Here is a 23,201-nt window from a genome sequence, read left to right as displayed (position 1 = left end):
CCACCTATATAGATTACCAATCGCAATGAGTAATTCATTTTTAATATAATATTGTGTATTGCATTAATGAGTTAAGTGATCCCACATATAAGAAAGCATCTCAAATTATGTAAAATAACGCTGACTATGGAACGAGGTGAAGCAGCATTTAGAGATTCAAAAGAAAGTGTTTCATTTCAACATACATTGAAAGATAACAAAATAATGTAATTGTTTAGTGGTTGAAGCAAATGGATACAAGAGTCCCAGGGCTTCTGAAATGTTGCATGGGATAATGATACGATAACAATGGAAGCTTTGATGGACCATTTCATAAATGGCGAAATGGTAACTTGCAAGGTTACCACTGAAAAAGCCCAAGGAATACAGTTGAAAGCAAAGAGTAGAGATCTTCTAAAAGGGGTCGATGAACAACCCAGAGGCAACATCAAAACAGAGATGAAAAATATAGTTGACATGGTAGCAAGAATATTTGACCATAATTCATACTGGTCAAAAGTGTTAAAGAACAGAGTGATTTAGCAGTAAATTACTAAAAAAAAAAAAAAAAAATGTAAGCCAGAAGCGAAACGTTGAAACAAGACATAATGTTAGAAAATAATGAGAGATAATGCGTCACATTGTCAGTGGTTTTATCTTAATCCCAAATCTTTTCTATAATTTCAACACATTCTATCCTAATATGTAATTGGCACAATCTAGCCAATTTGCAAATGTGTTTATGGCATTAGAGGAAGTGATATGGTACAAAAAAAACTAAAAAAAAACATTGTTTTTATTTCATTGTGTCAACTAAAGAATGTAGCATCCTCATATCAACTACATAATGTATTGTTACAGAAAGTGCATATGCTTTATAAATGTTTTAAAGCGTACTTCTAATTAATTCTGCTTAATAGTAAAGCACTGATTGAGCAGCATATAGCACCCATCTCCAGGCATTATGATGTATGAAACTGCAATATTAATATATACAGAAATAAAAACGAAGGAATTCATCTATTAAAATATTATATTGTATTTTAGCACAGTACATGTAAACCAAAATGCACAACTGCTTTGAAACAGTGGTTCTTAAAAGCCTTTGTTGTAACCCAAAACTGGGTCCCCATGATATTTCAGTGGGCTCTTTCAGTAGATTTGTATGCCTAGAGCTCTAGTGTTACTTTGATGTCATGTATCCAATTTGAGAGTCTATCTCAAAAAAGGTTAAGAACCACAAGGTTAAGCAGCTACTCATTATTCCCAATTTAGATATTTATAAAAAAAAACTCTAAAATGCTAATTTTCAAATCATTTTAAGTAACCTCAATACAAGCACACTTAATAAATTTGATACTATCCTAACTATGGCTTATATGGACAACATGTGTCTGGTCCAACGGTCACATGCAACCCTTCAAGACCAATCTGGGTTCAATGTCTACCATAAATAATAGTTATTTTTTTTGTTAGCTTTGATTCTAGCCTATTTATCTGGAAATTGTTTTTGTAAAGTTTTTGGTCCACAGACTCCTTCCTCCTATGACTGATGATTACATCATGAGAGGAAGAGTGGTATATTTGTAAATGAGCAGGATAGATATTATAACTATACTATTAGAAGAAGGAAGAATAAAAAAACTTTTATTAAGACTAGGCTCAAACCAAATTACCCATTACCCATTACCAATTACCATTTTCATTCATGATTATCGACCCAACACATCATTATTTAGTGAATTATACTATATCTAATAATAAAAAACATGTCTGTGTCCAGAGTTTCTAAATATGTCCTACCCTATACCTAGCAGAATTGGGAACACATCAAAACACATTATGGATTATGTACAAAGAGCAATTCTAGTGCATAGCAGACTTGTGCAAAAATCAGTTTCAGCTGCATCAAATTAATCAATTTACTGATCGATTTACATATCCAAGTTCAAACAAATCCATCTGGGATTTACCTTGCGAGTCTTATAAGACTACACAGGTAAATCCAGGACAGATTGATTCGTTTGGGCATGGATTAACACAAATGTGATTCATTTGGTGCAGCTGAGTCTAGTGAATAGTTCTAAAACTATATCAATCACTGTAAAATACATTGTAGCCTTCCGACTGACTGCTAAGATTTAGAAATTCGCTCCAGAATTCTTTTTCATACATAACCTTTATGGGTTCTGAAAACTACACACTATCACAGGATCGTTCGTATTTCCAGATAGAATTTTTATGTCTGATAAACAGGAATCCCAGCGTGTCTATGTTAATTTGTAAAAACTTAGGTAGACAAACAACATATTTGCTTAAGGATCTTAAGATTTGCTTAAATCACAAATGCCATGCATGATGACATATTGTTTACATGTCCATGGATATTGCATTATTTATCCATAGAAACAGAAGCATGGCATTATATTTAGAAACCTGGTCCTAACTTACTTTTTATAAAAAAGCATATTTTTTTTCTGGGAGACCGATATGAAACTATTTTTTAGTTTAAAATTTAATAAATGGTTCAAACCGTCATGCACTCACATACTAAAAGGACTGCCTGAACTGCATATGAACCTAAACTATATGTATTCTATTCTGCTACCATGAATTAATTCGAGGTGACTCTTAAAATCAAAGATTTGCTTTTGAATTAACGTTTTTTGTTTTATTTATTTGTCATCTGTTTAGTTATTCATTATTTCTCTCGTATGGATTCATTCCTAAGAATTATACACATAAATATAATCTTTATATTTTTAGGAAGAATGTAGGTTATAATAACTCACCCCAGATACAATAAGTTCACCCCCAAGATTCTGGACCTCGGCTTTGACTTTACTGCAGATGTTAAGCTGATGACAGTACAGGGCAATCCTCTGTAGGTAGGCGAGCAAATCCTGTTTGCATGCTGAATCAGGGCACTACAAAGAATAAGGGACAACAAGAATGAACAAGTAAATCATTTTTCGCGATAAAATACAGCTTAGTCTTTAATGCAAATTGTAAAAGATTACATTAATTCAATAAAAAAAAATGCATTTTACAAACATATTAAACCACTGAAGAAAACATGTTTGAAGTCAACAGATATGCAGTTTTGTAACTGGTATCTCAACCACTAAGGACACACAAAATCTACAGAAAATCATATACTGCAAACAACAAGTTAACTCTTTAGTATTCCTGTGGCAAGCATTGCTGTGTCAAGCCAAGCATTACAATTGATAATAAAATAAAAAAAATAGAAAACCGAAGCAAATCTATGTGTTCTTTTTATGCCTGTACTATTTTATATATTTTATCTAAAAGCTATCATTAAGTTAGACCTTTCATGTACACAGCTTTTAACATCATTAATTGTATCAACACTGCCCATTCCTTGTAATTTAGCTTCTCGGTGTAATTGTTTTAAGTAGTTTTGATTTTACATCTTCATACCATCCAGTATGGCAAAACCATGTATATAATGATCCTCTAGGTATGTTGTTTTTTTTTTTTTTTGTTGTTTTTTTTCAAGGGTATATAGATTTTATTTTCTGTATTTTTCATGTCATTATTTAATGTATTTATTTACAATTTGATTTTCTCCTTACAATATTTGGAGCCTTAAAGTATCTTTAGGCAAATTTGTATACAGATATGTTAAATTACCATACTGCATTTAACCCAGATGTTTAATTAAATTCCAATTTTACATTTAAGCTTAATTCACACATTTAATTTCAATTTTTTTAAAAAATTAATTTGCCTGTGGCATGGACACTTTTTATGGTAAATTATTAAAGGTCTTCAAGTACCATAACCACTACAGTGTACTGCAGTTGCTACCTTGCCATGTATGCCCTGGACCCCAACTCCCCCCTGTTGTAAGTTATCAAACTGTTTTAGAACAGTTTTACTTCTTACCAGGGGTCCACGGGACTATGCTCCCCATCTCTACTACTGATGATTCAGAGCTAAGTCCTAAGTAGGACCTTCTGTTCTGCTGACATACATCTGCTGATCACTCTTTGCCAATGAGCTACAACCTACACTACAGACAAAGAAAGAGTTTTACTGCTTACATTGGGGAGACACCAATGCACGCCTGGCACCATAATCACTACAGCACACTGTACTGGTTATGGTACTTGGAGTGTTACTTTAAGGGTTTAAATCGTATTTATGGAAGAACAATACATCAGTGCTGGTATAATATTTATTGATAATATTAGCATTGCTCTAACATTATGTAAGAAATATTTTAATGGAAGCTGAGTTGAGAAACACTAGTGCAGATGAATTTGAGCATGTCAGCTTCACGTCTTGCTTGTGTACTTACACAGTACCTATACATTTTTTTCTAATGAATAAGAAATATTTAGCTGATAAAACACTACAAATGAATACATAACAGTGTACCTGAAATGTAAACCTCTCCCATTAAAAATATTCCCCATTCAGTAATGTTACTGAGACAAACCTTCAAATAACCAGAGAGAACAATGTAGAAATGTATGAACATGGTGCTGTAAAACGAGAGATCTAGGCAAATGCCACTCCATTAAAAACATAGGACAGTGCAGGTCTACATGCACTCCAGTTAACCAGGTGAGCTTGACTGATATATCCAATATGGCTGCTGATGCTATGTTTATGCTGAGAGGACAAGGTTCCTGGACTTAGTCTTCTCAATAGTTTTAGAAACTAAAATATGAATGTGGCACAGAAAAATCAAGGACATTTATTGAAATAACGATTTATTATTAGCAATGATAGGTGTCAACAATATAAAATAGGAAGCTACTTCACAGGCAGCAAACCCAAATACATTACTTGGAACTATAAACATTCCAGAGCTTCTAAAGATATAAGAATTAAACAAGTGGTAGCAAAAATGTATTAGCATTATAAATGCTGTTTGGCACTCAGTATTCATTATAAAACTCTGAAATTGCAATACCTATTCCTTACTTCCAATTACCTGTCAGTGTCCAAAAAGTTTTCATGTCCAATTTTATGGAAAGCAAAATTAAATTTGCCAAATCTCATAACAGTAACTTCCGTGCCGCTACCGCTAGGAACTCTTTGATGATTGTTGAGTTACACGCGGTGGCCATTTGCAGATCGTAGGTGGATTCAAATGGCTGCCGAGTGTAATGCATGCATCATCACAGAGTTCCGGGCAAAAGCAGTGCAACAGAAGTGACATTGTGGAACAGCGGAACGGCTCACAAAACCCTAGAAATTAAGAAAAAAAATGGGTGGATACCCCCACTGGACCACCAATGGAACAAGGACTAGACCTATATAATCATGGATGGGGGGGAGTGGGGGGTTATTCAGCTTTTTTCCTATGGGAAACTATTGGCATTGTATTTTATTTTATGTGATTTCACTTTGTAGGTCCCTGAGGAAGTCTCATTTAAGGATGAAACCATAGGACTGCCCACTTTATTCAGTACTTGCTTTATATGAATTTTATTATTTATACTTGTTATTTTTATTTTGCTTAATAAATACCTACCTATTTGGGAAGCCCTCTGGTGTGTAGTGACTGCTCCCAATAGTGGAGGAGACTTGGACTAGCCCCCAAGAATTCTAAGGGGAGGCACCCTAAGGCAACAGAATCATCTACCTTATAGTGAGTATATCTGGCTGGACCTTTCTATGTGCTGTATTATATTACACTATATTTGTGTTTCCTTTGTAGACCAAGAGCTGCATCCTCTTTTTACTGTATTCTGGTTTTCTCAATAATATAAAACTGAAAGTACCAAAGCATAAAACTATTTTGGACCATACCCACTTATTTTTTAACCCATTAAGTCCGCAGGGCATACATTTACGTCCTTTTTAAAGCGGCTCTAAACTCCGCAGGACGTAAATGTACGCCCTCCGGTTTTTATTCACTTACCCGGTCGCCGGCAATCCCACGCCGGCGATCGAGGTTGGGGGGACTCCCAGGGAGCCCCCCCGCGGCAGATCTTCCTCCTCCGGTCCCCCCCGGTCATGTGAGAGTGAGGTCCTTGCGAGGACCTCACAATCACATGGCCGGGATAGCTGGCTGTAGCAATGCCAGCAGTGGGACTAACTGTAATGACAGTTAGTCCCCCTGCTTGCTGAAAATCAAATAAAAAAACAGTTAAAATAAGTGTAAAAAAAATATATACTTAGATCATATATATATATATATTATATATATATGATCTAAGTATATATATATACACATATACACACATACACATACACGGTCTAGGTGTATTTTAATATTAATATATATAATTATATATATATATATATTAATATCAAATTACACGTAGACTTATACTGATTAAATATATATATATATAATTATTGTTATATATATATTTATTTATAAAATAAAAAAATATGTAAATACGTAAAATAAAAATAAAAAAAATTATTAAAAATAAAATATTAAAAAATATATAGATGTGTTTTATTTCGTTCTAACTGTATTGTGATATTAATATATATATATATATATATATATATATATATATATATTTATATCAAAATACATGTAGAACAAAATAATATATATATATCTATATACATAAATAAAATAGGAAAAAATACCGGCACTCTAGGTCTTCCAAACGGAGATATTTATTTTCAGATCATCCAAGGTCAACGTTTCAGCCCTGGTTCAGGGCTTTCATCAGGACACAATGTGATGTGTCCTGATGAAAGCCCTGAACCAGGGCTGAAACGTTGACCTTGGATGATCTGAAAATAAATATCTCCGTTTGGAAGACCTAGAGTGCCGGTATTTTTTCCTATTTTATATGTTTTTTCACTGTGCACCAGGCTATAACTTAATAAGTTGGAGTGCAGGAATTTTTTGTTTTACTATATACATAAATATATACGTATATATCACTATATATATACCTATATATAAATAAAAATATTTAAAAAAATTATATATATATATACGTATATATACACATATGTGTATATATATATATATATATATATATAAATATATATATATATATATATATTCATTCTACACATATATTTATGTAATAATTTTACATAATTAGGTATCCTAATTAATTACAATTAGCCGGACCTGCCTGACAACCCATGCCGAAAGTATAGGGAATTTAATTTGCAAGCACTATATTTAACTCTATAACTTTCCAAGACACCATAAAACCTGTACATGGGGGGTACTGTTTTACTCGGGAGACTTCGCTGAACAAAAATATTAGTGTTTCAAAACAGTAAAATGTATTACAACGATGATATCGCCAGTAAATGTAACGTTTTTTGCATTTTTCACACACAAACAGCACTTACACAGACGATATTATTGCTGCAATACTTTTAACTGTTTTGAAACACAAATATTTGTGTTCAGCGAAGTCTCCCGAGTACAACAGCACCCCTCATGTACAGGTTTTATGGTGTTTTCAAAAATTACAGCGTCAAATATAAGGCTTGTGTTTAATTTTTTTCACATTAAAATTCGCCAGATTGCTTACGTTGCCTTTTTGACCCCATGGTAGCCCAAGAATGAAAATTACCCCTATGATGGCAGACTATTTGCAATAGTAGAAAACCCAAGGTATTGCAAATGGGGTATGTCCAGTCTTTTTTAGTAGCCACTTAGTCACAAACACTGGCCAAAATTGGCGTTTTTTGAATTTTTCACACACAAAGAAATATTAAAGCTAACTTTGGCCAGTGTTTGTGACCAAATGGCTACTAAAAATGACTGGACATACCCCATTTGCAATACCTTGGGCCATCTACTATTACAAATGGCATGCCATTATGGGTGTAAATTAATTTCCTGGGCTACTATACAGTCTCAAAGGCAACGTAACCAATCTGGCGAATTTAAATTTCAAATGTAATGTGCTATATTTGACCCTGTAACTTCCCAAAACACCATAAAACCTGTACATAGGGGGTACTGTTTTACACGTAAGACTTTGCTGAATACAAATATGTGTATTTTATTGCAGTAAAAGCAAACAGTATTATGACATTGACAGTTAAAATGACATGTAGAACTAAAAAAAATCAAAAAAAAATCTTATTTTCTCCCATTTTTTCATATTAAATGATGTTTCATAGCTAAATATTTGATATTAAATGAAAGCCCTGTTTCCCCTGAATAAAACGATATATAATAAGGGGGGGTGCATTTAATATGAAAGAGGTGAATTACGGTTGGACAGACATATAGCGCAAATGCCAGGTTTTGTTTACATTTTGTTTCGTTCACAACTTGTACATTTGGCTGCGGTCTTAAGGGGTTAATTATATAGTTGTTTAACACCTTTTTCTATATATTGCAAAAAAGTTGCGGTCATTTTCCCAACTTGCATCTGGAGTCCTAATTTTGAGTGGGCAATACAGACTGTGGAGTGGGATTTTAAGCCCCTTAACATCATCGGAAGGCACCCTTGAGCGCAACCAACATTTCTATCTTGTGAGTTCATTTAATGATAGCGCACGTTTATACTGTCTAACTGTGTTACACTATTATTTGTTTTTGTTCTTTTTAGATTTAGCCATTTCCCATATTTCTTTTTGTTGTCTATATTCTGTTTGAGAACACTATCTGGGAGGTGATCTCAGGGAGGCTATCCAATTTTATCATTAGATAAATATAATTCATACTTATTACACACTGTTCATACTTCAAATATTGTGGTGATAGTATTGTTTTGAATTTATAAAACTATTTTGCTTTATTTTTATTTCCAAATATATCATTGAATTTCAGATTTTGTTTAAGTAAATACATTTCATACCATATATACGCCATTCGTTTCCAAAGATATAAGGTCAACGGGCGAAAAAAATACTGTATATAAATATGTATAAAGTGAAGACTTGCTAGATTGTAAATAAAATAGATTTACAATGAGCATATGCCATTTTCTATCTGATTTGGACAAAAATCTAATCAAATGATAGTGTGTCTATTGCTAATACTGAAATCCGTATTCTACTCCAGATGTTGTTTCTAGACAGATTTGAACTTAGTATTTAGATTATATTGCTTCCTGAAGTACAGCAATATTAGGTCCCTCTCTGAGAAAATAAAATAAAATAACTTTATTCTTCTAACAGAATCGCCTGTAGTAGCCATTTGAAATATATTGCTTTTATTTTTAAGGTTACTAATGTAGAGATAGAATATCAGAAGATACTATTAAGAAATTATTGTGAACATTGCATAAAAATCATAAAATATAAAAACACTGTACAATAGAGAATTGATGTTCTTTGTGCAATGTAGTAGTTATGGTGCCAGGAGGTAGTTTGTGCCTCCCCCACCATTGTAAGTAGTCAAATTGTTTTAGAATGCCAAGCACCTTCAGTACAGCTGCAGGAGTGCCAAAACTCCTTCAAGGGAGTTTGTGTTTTGTTTGTATTAGAGACAGTTGTTTGTGGTGGCTCTATACCAAGTAAGCAGTGGCGGAATTAAGAGAATTGCAAAGGTTACTTCTAATAAAGGTTTGCTGAGGATTCCCGGGTCCTCAACACTGTGAGGGTTAATGTTAGAACAGAAATCCCCCCCCCCCACACACCCTGTATTAAAAAAAATAATCTGTCATTAGGCTTCTCCATCTCTTGAACTGTAACTTCACATAGTGTATTTTTAATGCCTTATCTATTTTTAAGGTAACATTATCACTTTTATCTCTACTTTATCAGGGTTTAAGCTATTTCTGTAGTTTTATTCACTAAACCCCAAATTGTTATGCACTGCAAACCAAATCGGAAAATTAAGGCAGTAAGCACTTCAATTCCCTATAGTCACAGATGAGCTTTTTTAGCCTAATTTGTGCAATATTGTTTTCAGTTTACTACAGTTCACATTTTAGTAAATACAAGCTCTAGGCTCTCAGCATTGGCACTCCCTTGTTAGCCATCCTTATACCTGTATGTGTTTCCTGAGTAATCAGCTACCAACTCCTACTTGTTTGGGAATTTTTGTCCCTATAAATAACAATGGGATTTATTCAGAAAACTCAGAAATAAGTTGCAGATTGGTTAACAAACATGATTAGAAAGGAAGAGATAAATGTACCTAAAGATACAAAAAAATCCAAATTACTTAAAATGTAATAGACACTGGTGGCATTCTGGAGGGAGAGGGCTAATTATATCAGAAATACGTGGCCTTGTGATATTTCCACAGTCACTCCAGATCACAGGGCATAGCTCAATGCGGACACACTGTGAATTAAAAGTAAAAATATGATGCACACACTTGCATTTAGTCAACCCTCACACACAATCGCACACAACCAAACCCATACAAACACACACAGCCGACTCCCACACACAATCACAACCGGCAAACTCCACACATCATCACATCAAGAAGACAGCACTTTCATATTCAGTCAAATCCACGCCTACATATCACATTCAACCAACTCCTGCATAATCATACACAGCCACTAGACATGTCAACCACAGCCTAGTGGTTTCTAGTTATGTGCCTGCATGTGAGCTCTCTACTTTTATACTGCTCCATTTGTATAAGGATTAGCTACACTATTAGCATTTCCCTGTTTTCTTAATATGGCTCTAAAAATAACATCTTTATGGAATTGGCAGATTGACTATGTTGGAATTTTAGTGAAATTCCAACACAGTCAAAACTTGACAAAACTTGACAAAAGGTGGAGCTACTGCCATCAAGTTGTGTTATTTCCCCTTGCAATATGAGTGTTGGCTTTGGGAAAAATATATTATCATCAAGATGGTGGGGTCCTCCAAAGACAGAGTCCTCCAAAGAGTACATTACTGATATCTGTTCCAGCTAGACGTAGCCCCTGGTGCTGAAAAGGAGTGGAGGAAGTCTCACCTTTCCCTGCAACCCGTTGCCACCAGACACCAAGTGGGGCAGTCACCATTGGGGATTTTTAGAAAGACCTCAGATGGTGACAGAGACACTAAATTTACCAGGTGCTTTCACCAGTTTTTAGGGTTAAGTATTTTTGTTTTCTCAGGAAGAGTGCTCTATCAGCTTTTATTTATCCTCAATGATATCCATGATGTGAGTGATGGTTTCTACGTCCCCACTGACGATCTGTTCAAAGTGGGTGAAGTTTCTCTGTTTGTTTCTGGTAAAAGTGTGTAAAGGGACTGCATGTTTGCTTAAGAAGTAAAAGAAAGGTCCACTTGACAAATCACATTAGAATTTCTCCTGAATATTGTACGATGCAGAAAATCTTAGATGTAAGTGTAATTCTTCACATACAATATAGTTACTGTACTTTTGCATGAAGTGATGACTGATAATCTCTAAATGTGACATTCTTCTTGTTAAGAGGGTTTATTAAACACACATATATTGCATTTCGAAGGTAGTGGCATTTTGTAGGTAATTTCCTTGTCATTAAACATTTTCAAAATGACTATTCTTTGTATTTATGTATGAAATGAACTTCAGGCTCACTTTTAACATTTCTATTTAGTGACTTGTTCAGCCTGTGAATGAATAGTTCTATTAAGAAAGAAAATCGTTGTAGAAAAAGGTTTTTTATAATAATATAATTCTTTCATGAAAATAAGCAAGCTGCCTATCTTACAGCTACACAATTGTTTTACCATTTAAGAAAAAAATATATTGCTGGAACATAATTTAGCAGAGTATGATTTGTATTGTTATTTCGTATATGAAGAATAAAAACACAAGCAATTTGCCCTACGAAGTTCAGACTTTTCAAATACTTACTTTTGCTTATTTCCATTACAATACATTAATTGTTTAATTGAGTTCCATAACATGATGGTGAAGATTCCTGAAAAACTGATACCACGATTCACAGTGTAGATATATAAACAGACAGACACTTCCTTGCAAATTTCCTTTTTTTTTTTTTTTGCGTTTCTCAGCAGGTTCTTTTGGAGAGAAATGCAGTCTTACTTACTGCTTGTGTCCTTGTGTACTGCTTGTGTACTGCTTGTGTCCTTCCTCCCCTGAATCCCTGACAGGGAAATTAAGTAGCAGCCTTGTGCTGCTCATTTCTAACAGGTGAGGAACTATGAACTGGGTGATCCAGAACCCCAGGCCTGGATTCCTCACCTGCTGTGCTTTGTGTAACCTGTGGAGAGTAGCACTGACTCTCCCTCCTCTCCACATATGCCATCCTATATATATAAAAATATGTCCATGCCAGACATGGATGGTGGCTGAATCTATCTAGCGACAGGGGTAGTATAGTGTTAGGAGTGGAACAATATGCCTTGGACAGTGAGGCAGGGGACCCTGTCAATGACCCAGGTACAGTGACATTTCCATATAATTGCCTTGGTAATATTAACTTCTGCATTTAATTCATCCATAAATAGGCGACCCCATTCTTGTTGTGCATGAAGCATTAAAGGGACACTAGAGTCACCAGAACAACTACAGCTCCCTTCAGGCATTTTCATGTACACAATGCCTTTTCAGATGTGTAATTAATTTACATTGCCTCTGGGGACACCTCCAAGTGGCCACTCCATAGATGGCCACTGGAGGGGCTTCCTGGTTTAGAGCTGCACAGTAAGCAGCCCTGTGCCGTTCAGCGTCCCCACGCCCTGCATGGAGATGCTGAGTTTTCCTCATAGAGATGCATTGATTCAATGAATCTCTATAAGGGAGGTCCTGATTGGCCAAAATGGCGTTTGGCCCCACCCATGTTGATTTTAGCCAATCCAATGCTTTCCCTGTGGGCAGCCTTGTGGGAAAGCATTGAATTGGCTAAAGATTGGCCATTTTGATGAATTCACAAAGGGGGGTGGAGCCAGTGCCGGCTGACCCGTTCGGCTCTGGAAATAAGAGGTTATAAGGTTTAACACTATAGGGTCAGGAATACTTGTTTGTGTTTCTGACTGGCAAAGCATTGTGGTAGTTGTGGCTCTCAAAAAAAAGATAATTATCTTTTGCTGCCTCCGTTAAGTTAATTTTATGTTCTTGTACTATTTGATTTTAACTTGAGTAAAATAAGTGATTGCAGTGTTTTCTGAACATAGGATGCAAGTTTAATAATACAATAATATAAAGGCCATGAAATGAAATTAATTATTATTATTATTCTTTTTGTTTTATAAAACAGCAAATAACCGATTCATTTTATCAGTAGCTTTAACTTTCAGTAGCTTTAACTTCGAGACAAGGGCTTTTCAAGTAGGATTTACTGTTGGTTTTTTTAAATTACATATCATTTATTTCACAGTTTATTAACCTTTATTTCTAAATATTTGGATAACATTCATACCTTTTAAACATGTATATGCTTCGTATCTAACTAAATAGCACAAGGATAGGCCTTCTGGAACACATATTTTCAAAAATGACTTCATAGAACTTATAAAAAGTGTGCACACAAGCTATTAAATTATTAAGGGGGTAGAATATTTTGATTATGAAGATAGGCTAGAAGATTGTATTTAATTACACTTGAAAAAATTATTCTTAGGGAGATAGAATAATATTACATAGGGACAACAAAAATAGCTCTCTCCTAGCCTTCTTAATTAAAAAAAAACTAACAAAGACCCTGCTACTGCCATCTAGAGGTTTCAGTCTCACAGCCATCACCAGGGATGACTGCAAAGATACAGTATCAGGGTCGTTGGTCACTGTGCCTAGAAGGGTATTAGTGGGCGCCAAACCTCACTGATTTGACTTGTGAAGAGGGAACTCGCCAGCCTTTTGCATCTCAACTGCTATTTTGAGAAGAATCTGTTTGATAAAATTAAATTTGGAATTTGCATTTTTTTTATTACTGTTAGCAGTAACAGTTATTTGTAATAACGTCTTCTCCCGGTCAGTCGGTTGGTCCTCTTCTGCTCCTTACTCTTAAGCGCAAATAGCCGATATGACTGCTCTACTCTTGCACATGCAAGACTACATCATTGAGGTTTATGGAGGATCCCACATTATCCTCCATATACACAGCTGATACTGTATCTTTGCAGTCATCACTGGTGATGGCTGTGAGACTGAAACTTCTAGATGGCGGTAGCAGGGCCGGACTGGCTCACCGGGATACCGGGAAATTTCCGTGTGGGCCGGTGCACCTCTGGCCATGCAGACAGCACTGATCATTATGTAAATGTCCTTTTAACCATTTTCCCCTCAGATTGTGTCAGTCTGTGTCAACCCAAGAGGATTAAATAGCTTGCTGCTGTGGGCTGGTGAGGCTGCATTCAGGGAGCACTCTGAAGCTCCCTTCACAATTTCCAGCACCACTTCTGCATTGAAGCCCTGCCTCCTGCACACAAGCCCCACCCCCACACTCAAGCTACTGACCTTACCTGCTGGAAGAGGCAAGAAAATGGCCCCAACAGCGTTCAGTGCTAGGTAGGTTTCAGCACATGATTGTGATTTTGTGTGTATGTGTATGTGCCTGCTAGTTAGTGAGCTTGTATGTATGTGTCAGTGAACTTGTCTGTAGGCAGAATGTGTCAGTGAGCTTGTCTAGTGAGCATGTGTGACAGTGAGCTTGTTTTGTGTGCTTGTGTTAGTGAGCTTGTCTGTAGTAAGCATGTGTTGTCAGTGAGCTTGTCTAGTGTGCTTCTGTGTGTGTTAGTGAGCATGTCTAGTGAGCTTGTGTGTGTGTCAGTGAGCTTGTCTGTAGTGAGCATGTGGGTTAGTGAGCTTGTCTGTGGACAGTGTGTGTCAATAAGCTTGTTTGCAGTGAACGTGTGTGTCAGTGATCTTGTCTGTAGTGAGTTTGTGTGTCAGTGAGCTTGTCTGTGGTGAGCATGTGTGTGAGAGTGAGCTTATCTGTGGGCACGTGTGTGTCAGTGAGCTTTTCTGTAGGGAGCATGTGTGTGTCAGTGAGCTTATTTGTAAATGAGCTTGCATGTGTCAGTGAGCTTGTCTGTAGAAAGTGTGTGTGTGTCAGTGAGCTTATCTGTCGTAAGCATGTGTATGTGTGTCCATGAGCTTGACTGTAGTTAGAATGCTTATATGTTTTAGTGAGCATGTGTGTGTATGTGTGACAGTAAACTTGTCTGTAGTTAACTTCTGTTTGTATACCAATGAATCGGTCTGTAGTATGCTTCTGTGTGTATACAAGTGAGTTTGTCTGTAGTAAGCTTGTGTGTGTGTGTCAGAGTTTGCCTGTACTACATTTGTACGTGTGTACCAGTAAGCATGTCAGTGTGTGTCAGTGAGATTGTCTGTCAGTGAGTCTCTGTGCATAAGTAAACTTGTGTTTTTATGTCAGTGAGCTTATGACATTGTGTCAGTGAGATTATCTGTGTATGCATGGAGTTGTGCTTCTGTATAATACATTATTTACCCTGATAGAACCAATATTTTGAATTAGGAAAAAAAACATATATGGGCTCAAAACGTTTTTCCAGGACTGCTTTGTATCCCCAGTCCAGCCCTGAGCGGTAGCTCTGCTCATTGTCTAGCGGTATCAGGCGTAAAAAATATACTGAGGAGGAAATATACTAAATATACTTACTTTGTCTCAGTATATTTTTTGACAGGGTTAAAATTTAAGTGACAGTCCGACACAGTCAGTATGAGTATTTCATAAAGATTCTATCTTTGTGAAATACTCTTTTTGCAAGGGGTGGCGTTAGTGCCACTTTATACAACAATACATTTGTTTTAAAATTAGTCTGGGTAAATAAGATACATTATGCTTGTTCTAAAGTACATTTTGTTTGCGTAAATTGTTATTAGTAAATCACCTACATTTCTCAGAATATTTCTGCCCTGGCCATCCCCCCATTCGCACCTCAAAAATGAAATTGTTTCTCTTTGTCCAGTTAAAATGTTGGGAGGTATGTGCATGAGATATGAAGACTCTAAGGTATAAACATTTGACATAAATAATTCAATGAAATAATCTGAGTGGATGAATGAAAGAAAGATGAGAGTGGTTGTATAATAACAATCTCCCAGCATTCTATGAATCTAAAGAATATACCGTATGAAGATGTGCAGAGACATTATATGAATCTAAAGAATATACCGTACGAAGATGTGCAGAGACATTTTGGATAAGTACATTTATGACTGAAGATGTTGACAAGCAGAATATTCTCATTGTTTTCAGCAATCCATTTACTTTATTATATCATTAGGAAGGTGATTAATGAGACAATATAACTCACTGTCATAATTCATAATGACTGTTGATATCCTCCTTGAAATGTTTTCATTTGCATATCATCATACCTAATACACAGCCAAGCACTCCAATTTTACAAAACCACTTAGGTTAAGACAACATTAACTTTCTTTAAAACATCTTTCGCCATCAAACAGTAAGCAAACTTTATGAGCCTGTTATGTTAGTTTATTTTTGTATGCATTTTGGAATTGAATGTAATGCATGAAGATATGAGCTTTAATGTGCCTAAAGTAAATTCTGAGCAATTACCATATGAGTTGATATTAAATTGGAAGGGTGGCCAGCTATATTACTGAACAGATGTTAAGTGACATTAAGGTAATGTTTTCAGCCAGAATCCTTAGACTGCAAGAATCTCAAAATCCACAAGCCAAGTGAATGACATTAAGCTTTAGAAGATGCATTTTGAAAATAGAAAATGTATGCATTAAGCACACGGCAGTACTTGGTAGTTGTGGAAGCAAAGAAATAGCTGATCCATGTGCTGTGTTGCCATAGAAACATAATACAGAATATTTTATGGAAATGGAAATATACGTAAGGTCTTTTTAAATACAGGACCTCAAGGCTATATGTAACATTGACTAAATGTATATTGTAACATATATATATACACAGTATCTCACAAAAGTGAGTACACCCCTCACATTTTTGTAAATATTTTATCATATCCTTTCATGTGACAACGCTGAATAAAATGACACTCTGCTACAATGTAAAGTAGTAAGTGTACAGCCTGTATAACAGTGTAAATTTGCTGTCCCCTCAAAATAACTCAACACACAGCCATTAATGTCTAAATCGTTCGCAACAAAAGTGAGTACACTCCTAAGTGGAAATGTCCACATTGGGCCCAAAGTGTCAATATTTTGTGTGGCCACCATTACTTTCCAGCACTGTCTTAACCCTCATGGGCATGGAGGTCACCAGAGCTTCACCGGTTGCCACTGGCTACCCAGTGCCGGCAGCACTCATGCAGGCCCAGACCATGACACTTCTACCAGCATGCTTGACTGTAGGCAAGACACACTTGTCTTTGTACTCCTCACCTGGTTGCCGCCACACACACTTGACACCATCTGAAGCAAATACGTTTATCTTGGTGTCATCGGACCATAGAACATGGTAATCCATGTCCTTAGTCTGCTTGTCTTGAGAAAACTGTGTGCAGGCTTTCTTGTGCATCATCTTTCGAAGAGACCTGTGTTTGGGATGACAGCCATGCAGACCAATTTGATGCAGTGTGCTGTGTATGGTCTGAGCACTGGCAGACTGACCACTCATCCCTTAAACCTCTGCAGCAATGCTGGCAGCACTAATATGTCTATTTCCCAAAGGCAACCTATGGATCTGATGCTGAGCATGTGCACTCAACTTCTTTGGTCAACCATGGTGAGGCCTGTTCTGAGTGGAACCTGTCCTGTGAAACCACTGTATGGTCTTGCCCACTGTGCTGCTGCTCAGTTTCATGGTCTTTGCAATCTTTTTTATAGCCTAGGTCATCTTTATGTATAGCAACAATTCTTTTTTTTCAGATCCTCAGAGAGTTCTTTGCCATGAGGTGCCATGTTGAACTTCCAGTGACCAGTATGAGAGAGTGTGAGAGCGATAACACCAAACTTAACACACCTGCTCCCCGTTCACACCTAGACCTTGTAACACTAATGAGGCACATGACACCAGGAGGGAAAATGGCTAATTGGGCTCAATTTGGACATTTACACTTAGGGGTGTACTCATTTTTGTTGCCAATGGTTTAGACATTAATAGCTGTGTGTTGAGTTATTTTGAGGGCACAGCAAATTTACACTGTTCTACAGGCTGTACACTTACTACTTTATATTGTAGCAGAGTGTAATTTCTTCAGTGTTGTCACATGAATAGATATAATAAAATATTTACAAAAATGTGAGGGGTGTACTCACTTTTGTGAGTTGATTTTATATATATATATATATATATATATATATACTGTATATACTGGAGAGAGAGAGAGAAAGAAAGACAGAGAGATCTTACCATACTTTTCAATAGAGCCAATATTGTTCTATTGACTTCATTAGTAGACATTCTAATCCTAATTGTATTTAATATATAAATATACATTTAGTGATGGGATAGGGAAGGAAAATTGCTCTTTAAAAAAACACCGCACTCACTACATCAACTTCATAGAAATGAAGTTGTTATAGTGTCTAGAGTAATTCCCCCATTTTTAGTGGCCCCAAATGACAGTATTTTAATAAATTGAAGGCCTATAAGCACTGCTTTAACCCACACCACCAAGTCCAATAGGACTGTTACTTCCTAGCTCTTATATTCTAGCATACCATGATGTCATGAGCACATGAGCAGTGCCGCCATGGTCTGCCATAGCGAAACCTTATTTTCAATAATTCTCTGTGGCAGAATTATAGGCGAGTGCCACTTATGCTCCTATGGTTGATGATGCCTTAAGGGTGAGGAGGAAACAGTGCCAAGGGAAAATCAGAACTGGAGAGAAGGAATTTGTTTTTACTTGATTGTGTTTTATAATTGTAGGCGGGGGGTGGGTATAACTAACTAGGGACATTAAGCCTGTAGTGTTAAGATATGTATTCCTAATGTCCACCTATCATTGCCCATGTGCTTGTGTCATGCTGGCCTATGCATGTGCTATATCGCTACAAGATATATTAGTTGTTAGTAAGTTTATTTTCCTCATCACTTTCCATTGGGATTTTTGTACTGTTTTAAATTTAATTTTCCTATTTAATTTCAAGGTAGTCCCAACAAAATATGCCAAGACCCTGATGAAGTCCCAGTATTAATAGATTATCAGGTCCTCAATGTTGAGGACCTTAAAAAGTAATTGTAAAGAAATCTCGAACTCTTGATACTGTATGATGAAAATATGTACTACCACTTTTTTCACGGATACCTTTTAGGCACCACACACATGGTATGATTTGCCAACTTCTTTTTAACTTTGTTTGTAAGAGAAATGGTAAAAATAAATAAAATGAAAAAATAATGAAAAAAAAATGTAAAGATCAACACAATCACAAGTAGCCTGCTGTGTAACTACTATCTTTCCTTCTGAATCAGCCTACCCAATCTGAGTGTTTATGAAAGGTTGCTAATGTAATTATCATACGATTTTCTTAATACCCATAGTACTAAATAAGCTTTGGCAGCAGGATAGCACTGACTCATAACAACTTCAATATTCAACCACCTGCTTAGATAATGTTAGGAACATCTTGTCTCAATTCTGCAACCCTCCTCTGATTCTGACTGTGGCTCCATTAAATGCTAAGGAAAGAAAAAATATATATTTTTTTGTGTGGCTCAAATACTAAAAAATGCACTGTACAAGTCATCTGTCCAAATGTCTTCGCACTAATAAAACGATGTGAGCAAAATGCAACAGTCCCAGCAGTAGAAACTATTTTCAATATTTTTTTTTCGTGTTCAACATAACCCAGAATAAAACCTTGCCACCAATTAAAAACACAAAGTAACTGAGATTTTGCACCGCAATTAATAAAAAAAAAATATGTTCAGTGAATATATAAAAAAAAAAAAAATTTTTGCCTAGCATAGCTCAGTCTAAACCTGCTTCTTATGCAGTGAAAACACATTTCCTAAGCTCTGGATGCTTATAAAGCTTGAGTAAGATGCAGTTTTACCACTAAAATAACACAACCAGTGCTGGAGTTGAGAGAAGCAAATCATAGCTCTCCACTGTATCACTGTACCTAAGCACAAATGGCAAATATAATTTAAACTGGTACTTTAAGTCATCACAACCATATATTATCAGAGAGGATAAGAGAACGGTCAACTAATCACAAAAATATAAATAATAATAAATATAAATATAGCTGTAGTTGTATTGTTTTCAGTTTGGATTACTTTAAAATTGCCAAGAGTGTGAACTTCATGGATGTATTCTGAAATTATATTTTACCAATACATCTAGCAAGAGTTCATACGAGCTAGGAATTGGTGTCATGTGATGATTAAAGGAACACTATAGTCACCCAGACCACTTTAGCTCAATAAAGTGGTCTGGGTGCCAGGTTCCTCTGGTTTTAACCCTTCAGATGCAAACATAGCAGTTTCAGAGAAACTGCTATGTTTACATTTGGGGTTAAGCCAGCCTCTAGTGGCTAGAGGCGCATCTGTGATGCTGGAGGCATATTATGCTTCCATCGCGCAAAGCGTCCATATGAAAGCATTGAGAAATGCTTTCCTATGGACACTTTGAATGCATGAGCGGCACTTGCCACGCATGCGCATTCGGCTCCGCTGACGTCGGCAGAGGGAGCTGACGTTGGTGGGGGAGGAGAGGTCACCAGCACCGAGGGAGCCCGGTGCTAGATTAAAGTAAGTAGCTGAAGGGGTTTTAATCCCTTCAGCACCACAGGAGGGGGATCCTGAGGGTGGGGGCACCCTCAGGGCACTATAGTGTCAGGAAAACATGTGGCCCAGGATGCCTTAGCAAACCACAATCTTAAAATCGTCATGACCCATTTCCAGCAATGATTTCACTCGCAGTTGTTTCTCAAATTTGTTTTTGCACAGTTTTAGCATTAAACAGGTTATAAAATTTGTGTAATATATTCCTTTTTATATGTAGATAGAAAAAATAAGCATCATAGTTTGTTGTTAAAAAAAATATAATTGTTCCATTCCTTTACATAAAATGTACATGTAGAGCTAATGCTTACACATGTACTTTGTTACTTTTTATTGTGTAGTATCATTATTTTGGCAAGGATTTGGAGGGTGCAAGCCGTAAGATTTTGGGGGTTGTGGGGGCAATCCAAGGGCACTAACAGCATTTTGTTTTTAAACCAGAGTGCAAAACATCTTAGGACAGCCTTCTGGAGAAATGTGATTGTATTTGAATATGAAAGCTATGGGCTACTGATAACTAATATCAGACAGACATAATTTGTGTTTGTCATATCAAAATAACACTGTATTAGCAAGACATATGCAGATCTGTCAGAGAAAATTAAATTTGTTATATTATTATGACAACTCACAGCTTAGCAAATATAGCCTGGTGATTCTAATGAAAACCTAGGTTTCTGCTTAGAGTAGGTTTTTCAAGTGACACAATGACCTGTTCTAGCATAATCAAAGAGGTGTTATTTGATACATAACTAATTGTTGTCAAATTTATTTAAAAGACCACTCCACACCCCAAAAACACTTTTATAAATGAACTAGGAAACTCCCCCCTTGCTGTCAATCAAATAACCAGGATTCCTTCCTACTTCCATTAGCTCCCCTGAGCTAATTGAGCATGCCTGCCTCCTCCTCCCTCACAGACCTCAGAGCAGTTCATCAGCTCCAGCCATGTGCGCGCCTGCACAAAACTGAATGAGACACTTCTGATTGGTTATTTCCCTGTGAAGAGACTGAAAGTCTCTGTCAGTGAAAAAGGGGAGGGCTTGCAAAGGTAGTTCATAAGAACTGCAGTGTTTGCAAGCTCTTTTAACATATATCTCTAATGAATACATGCATGAAAAATCCATCCATATATTCGCTGGAGGTATATCTACTAAATAGTGCATTTTCTTTTTGTCACTATGTGGGCGATGGAGTGCTCCTTTTAAAAAAATAAAATTAAAAAAATCTGAAACAAAAAAAAAATGCACTTTTCTTTTACGTATCATCTTGTATAAATCTAAACTGCCCTAAAGTTATTTGTGACCATTTTTCTTAAAAAAAAAACACGTCATTAAGCTGGGTCAAAGCTGTTGCTTTATTTCTTTAAAGTACATTTTTTAAATCAGATTATTGGAAAATGTTGTGTTGCCAAATATTAAGCCTATGCTTTTCCCTATAACTACTGTCTTGATAAGAGCAGGACTCATACAGTTTTACATAGAGTGTAGAAATCTTCTTCTTCAAAAACATATTAACTTAAACCATGCACATTCAATGTTGATAAGCTTCCAAAAAACATTTAATGGAAAATCACAGGTATGTGGTCTAATGAGAAAATAATGTTTAACCACAATACCATATCTGACAAACGCTGAAAGCTGGATTAAGGGAGCATGTCTAGCACCAATGATGTATTTATTTGCTACGGTCTTTTTTGTTAATAAATTAATGGAAGTGATAAAATGAACTTCAGATATATTCTGTATCAATTACACAGAGAAAAAACATAGTGAATCAAAAAAATGTGTAAAAATGTATATAACAGTCCTATTGGTTACTAAAAACGATAAATATAATGTTCTAAAAAGTTGCTGTTACTATATTGGAAGGTCAAAAGTGTGAAACGATTTTGAGAAAGTCTACTTTTAGGTGTAATGCATTAAGTGTATTATACATATTGTTTTATCTATTTTTTATTGTTACTTGTTACTGTTTTAAATTGTTTTTCATAATAAAAGGTTTTTTTTTTTATTGGACCTGTTTCCCTGCTGCTGGACCCTTAAGCTACCTATCCTTGGTGGGGATACAACCACCAAATCGTACTTTGCTCTAAAGCATGTGAGTAGGTTTTTTTAATCTTTTTATTTGTGTCTTACACTCCATATCTACCATGTACACTATTGTGATTTTATTTCCTTTTATGTATATATCCACAGAGGGAGACCTACTACACCTATATCCTTGATTGGGGCCCATACCAGTTCATACGTTATTTCTGGAGCCAATTTCACGACTCCATTGCATGTGAGTGCCCATTTTATATTCATATCTACCCCTGATCCACAACTCAATAAATTACATTTTATTATGATTTTTATTTTTAATTCATATGAGGATACTATCTTCAATTAAGTCTACACGAAGAATCAACACTGTATTATATCCTTAGGTGGGGATTATTCAACCCAGGCGCATAAGTTGGAGCTGAACTGAAATGCAATGTGAGTGCACATTTTTCACTTTACCTGTACTTTAAAAAAAAAATTCAAATATATTACACTACTAGTTTCTTAAGTTTTTTCTTCTTATCATTACATATACCCCCATAAGCACTATCTAGGTGCTGCATCTACCTCCTGTTTTACCCAGCTTTTTATCGGATCAGAGAGACTGTGTACTGAGTGCCATTGGACTGTA

At 35.9% G+C, this 23,201-nt stretch overlaps 1 protein-coding gene across 4 annotated transcripts in view; it reads right to left on the bottom strand.

Annotated features, from left to right (window-relative positions):
* Positions 1–23,201, bottom strand: part of CTNNA2 (catenin alpha 2) — a 1,421,691-nt gene that overhangs the window by 77,694 nt on the left and 1,320,796 nt on the right. For all 4 annotated transcript variants that reach the window (XM_063457611.1, XM_063457613.1, XM_063457612.1 and 1 more), the window contains one exon: positions 2,772–2,906. In XM_063457611.1, coding sequence (XP_063313681.1) covers positions 2,772–2,906 — 135 coding nt within the window. The remainder of the gene's footprint in view (positions 1–2,771; positions 2,907–23,201) is intronic.

The sequence above is a fragment of the Pelobates fuscus genome, chromosome 6, assembly GCF_036172605.1.
Source record: "Pelobates fuscus isolate aPelFus1 chromosome 6, aPelFus1.pri, whole genome shotgun sequence".
Taxonomy (NCBI): Eukaryota; Metazoa; Chordata; class Amphibia; order Anura; family Pelobatidae; genus Pelobates; species Pelobates fuscus.
The sequence above is the reverse complement of the archived record's forward strand: the minus strand, read 5'-3'. Positions and strand labels throughout refer to the sequence as shown.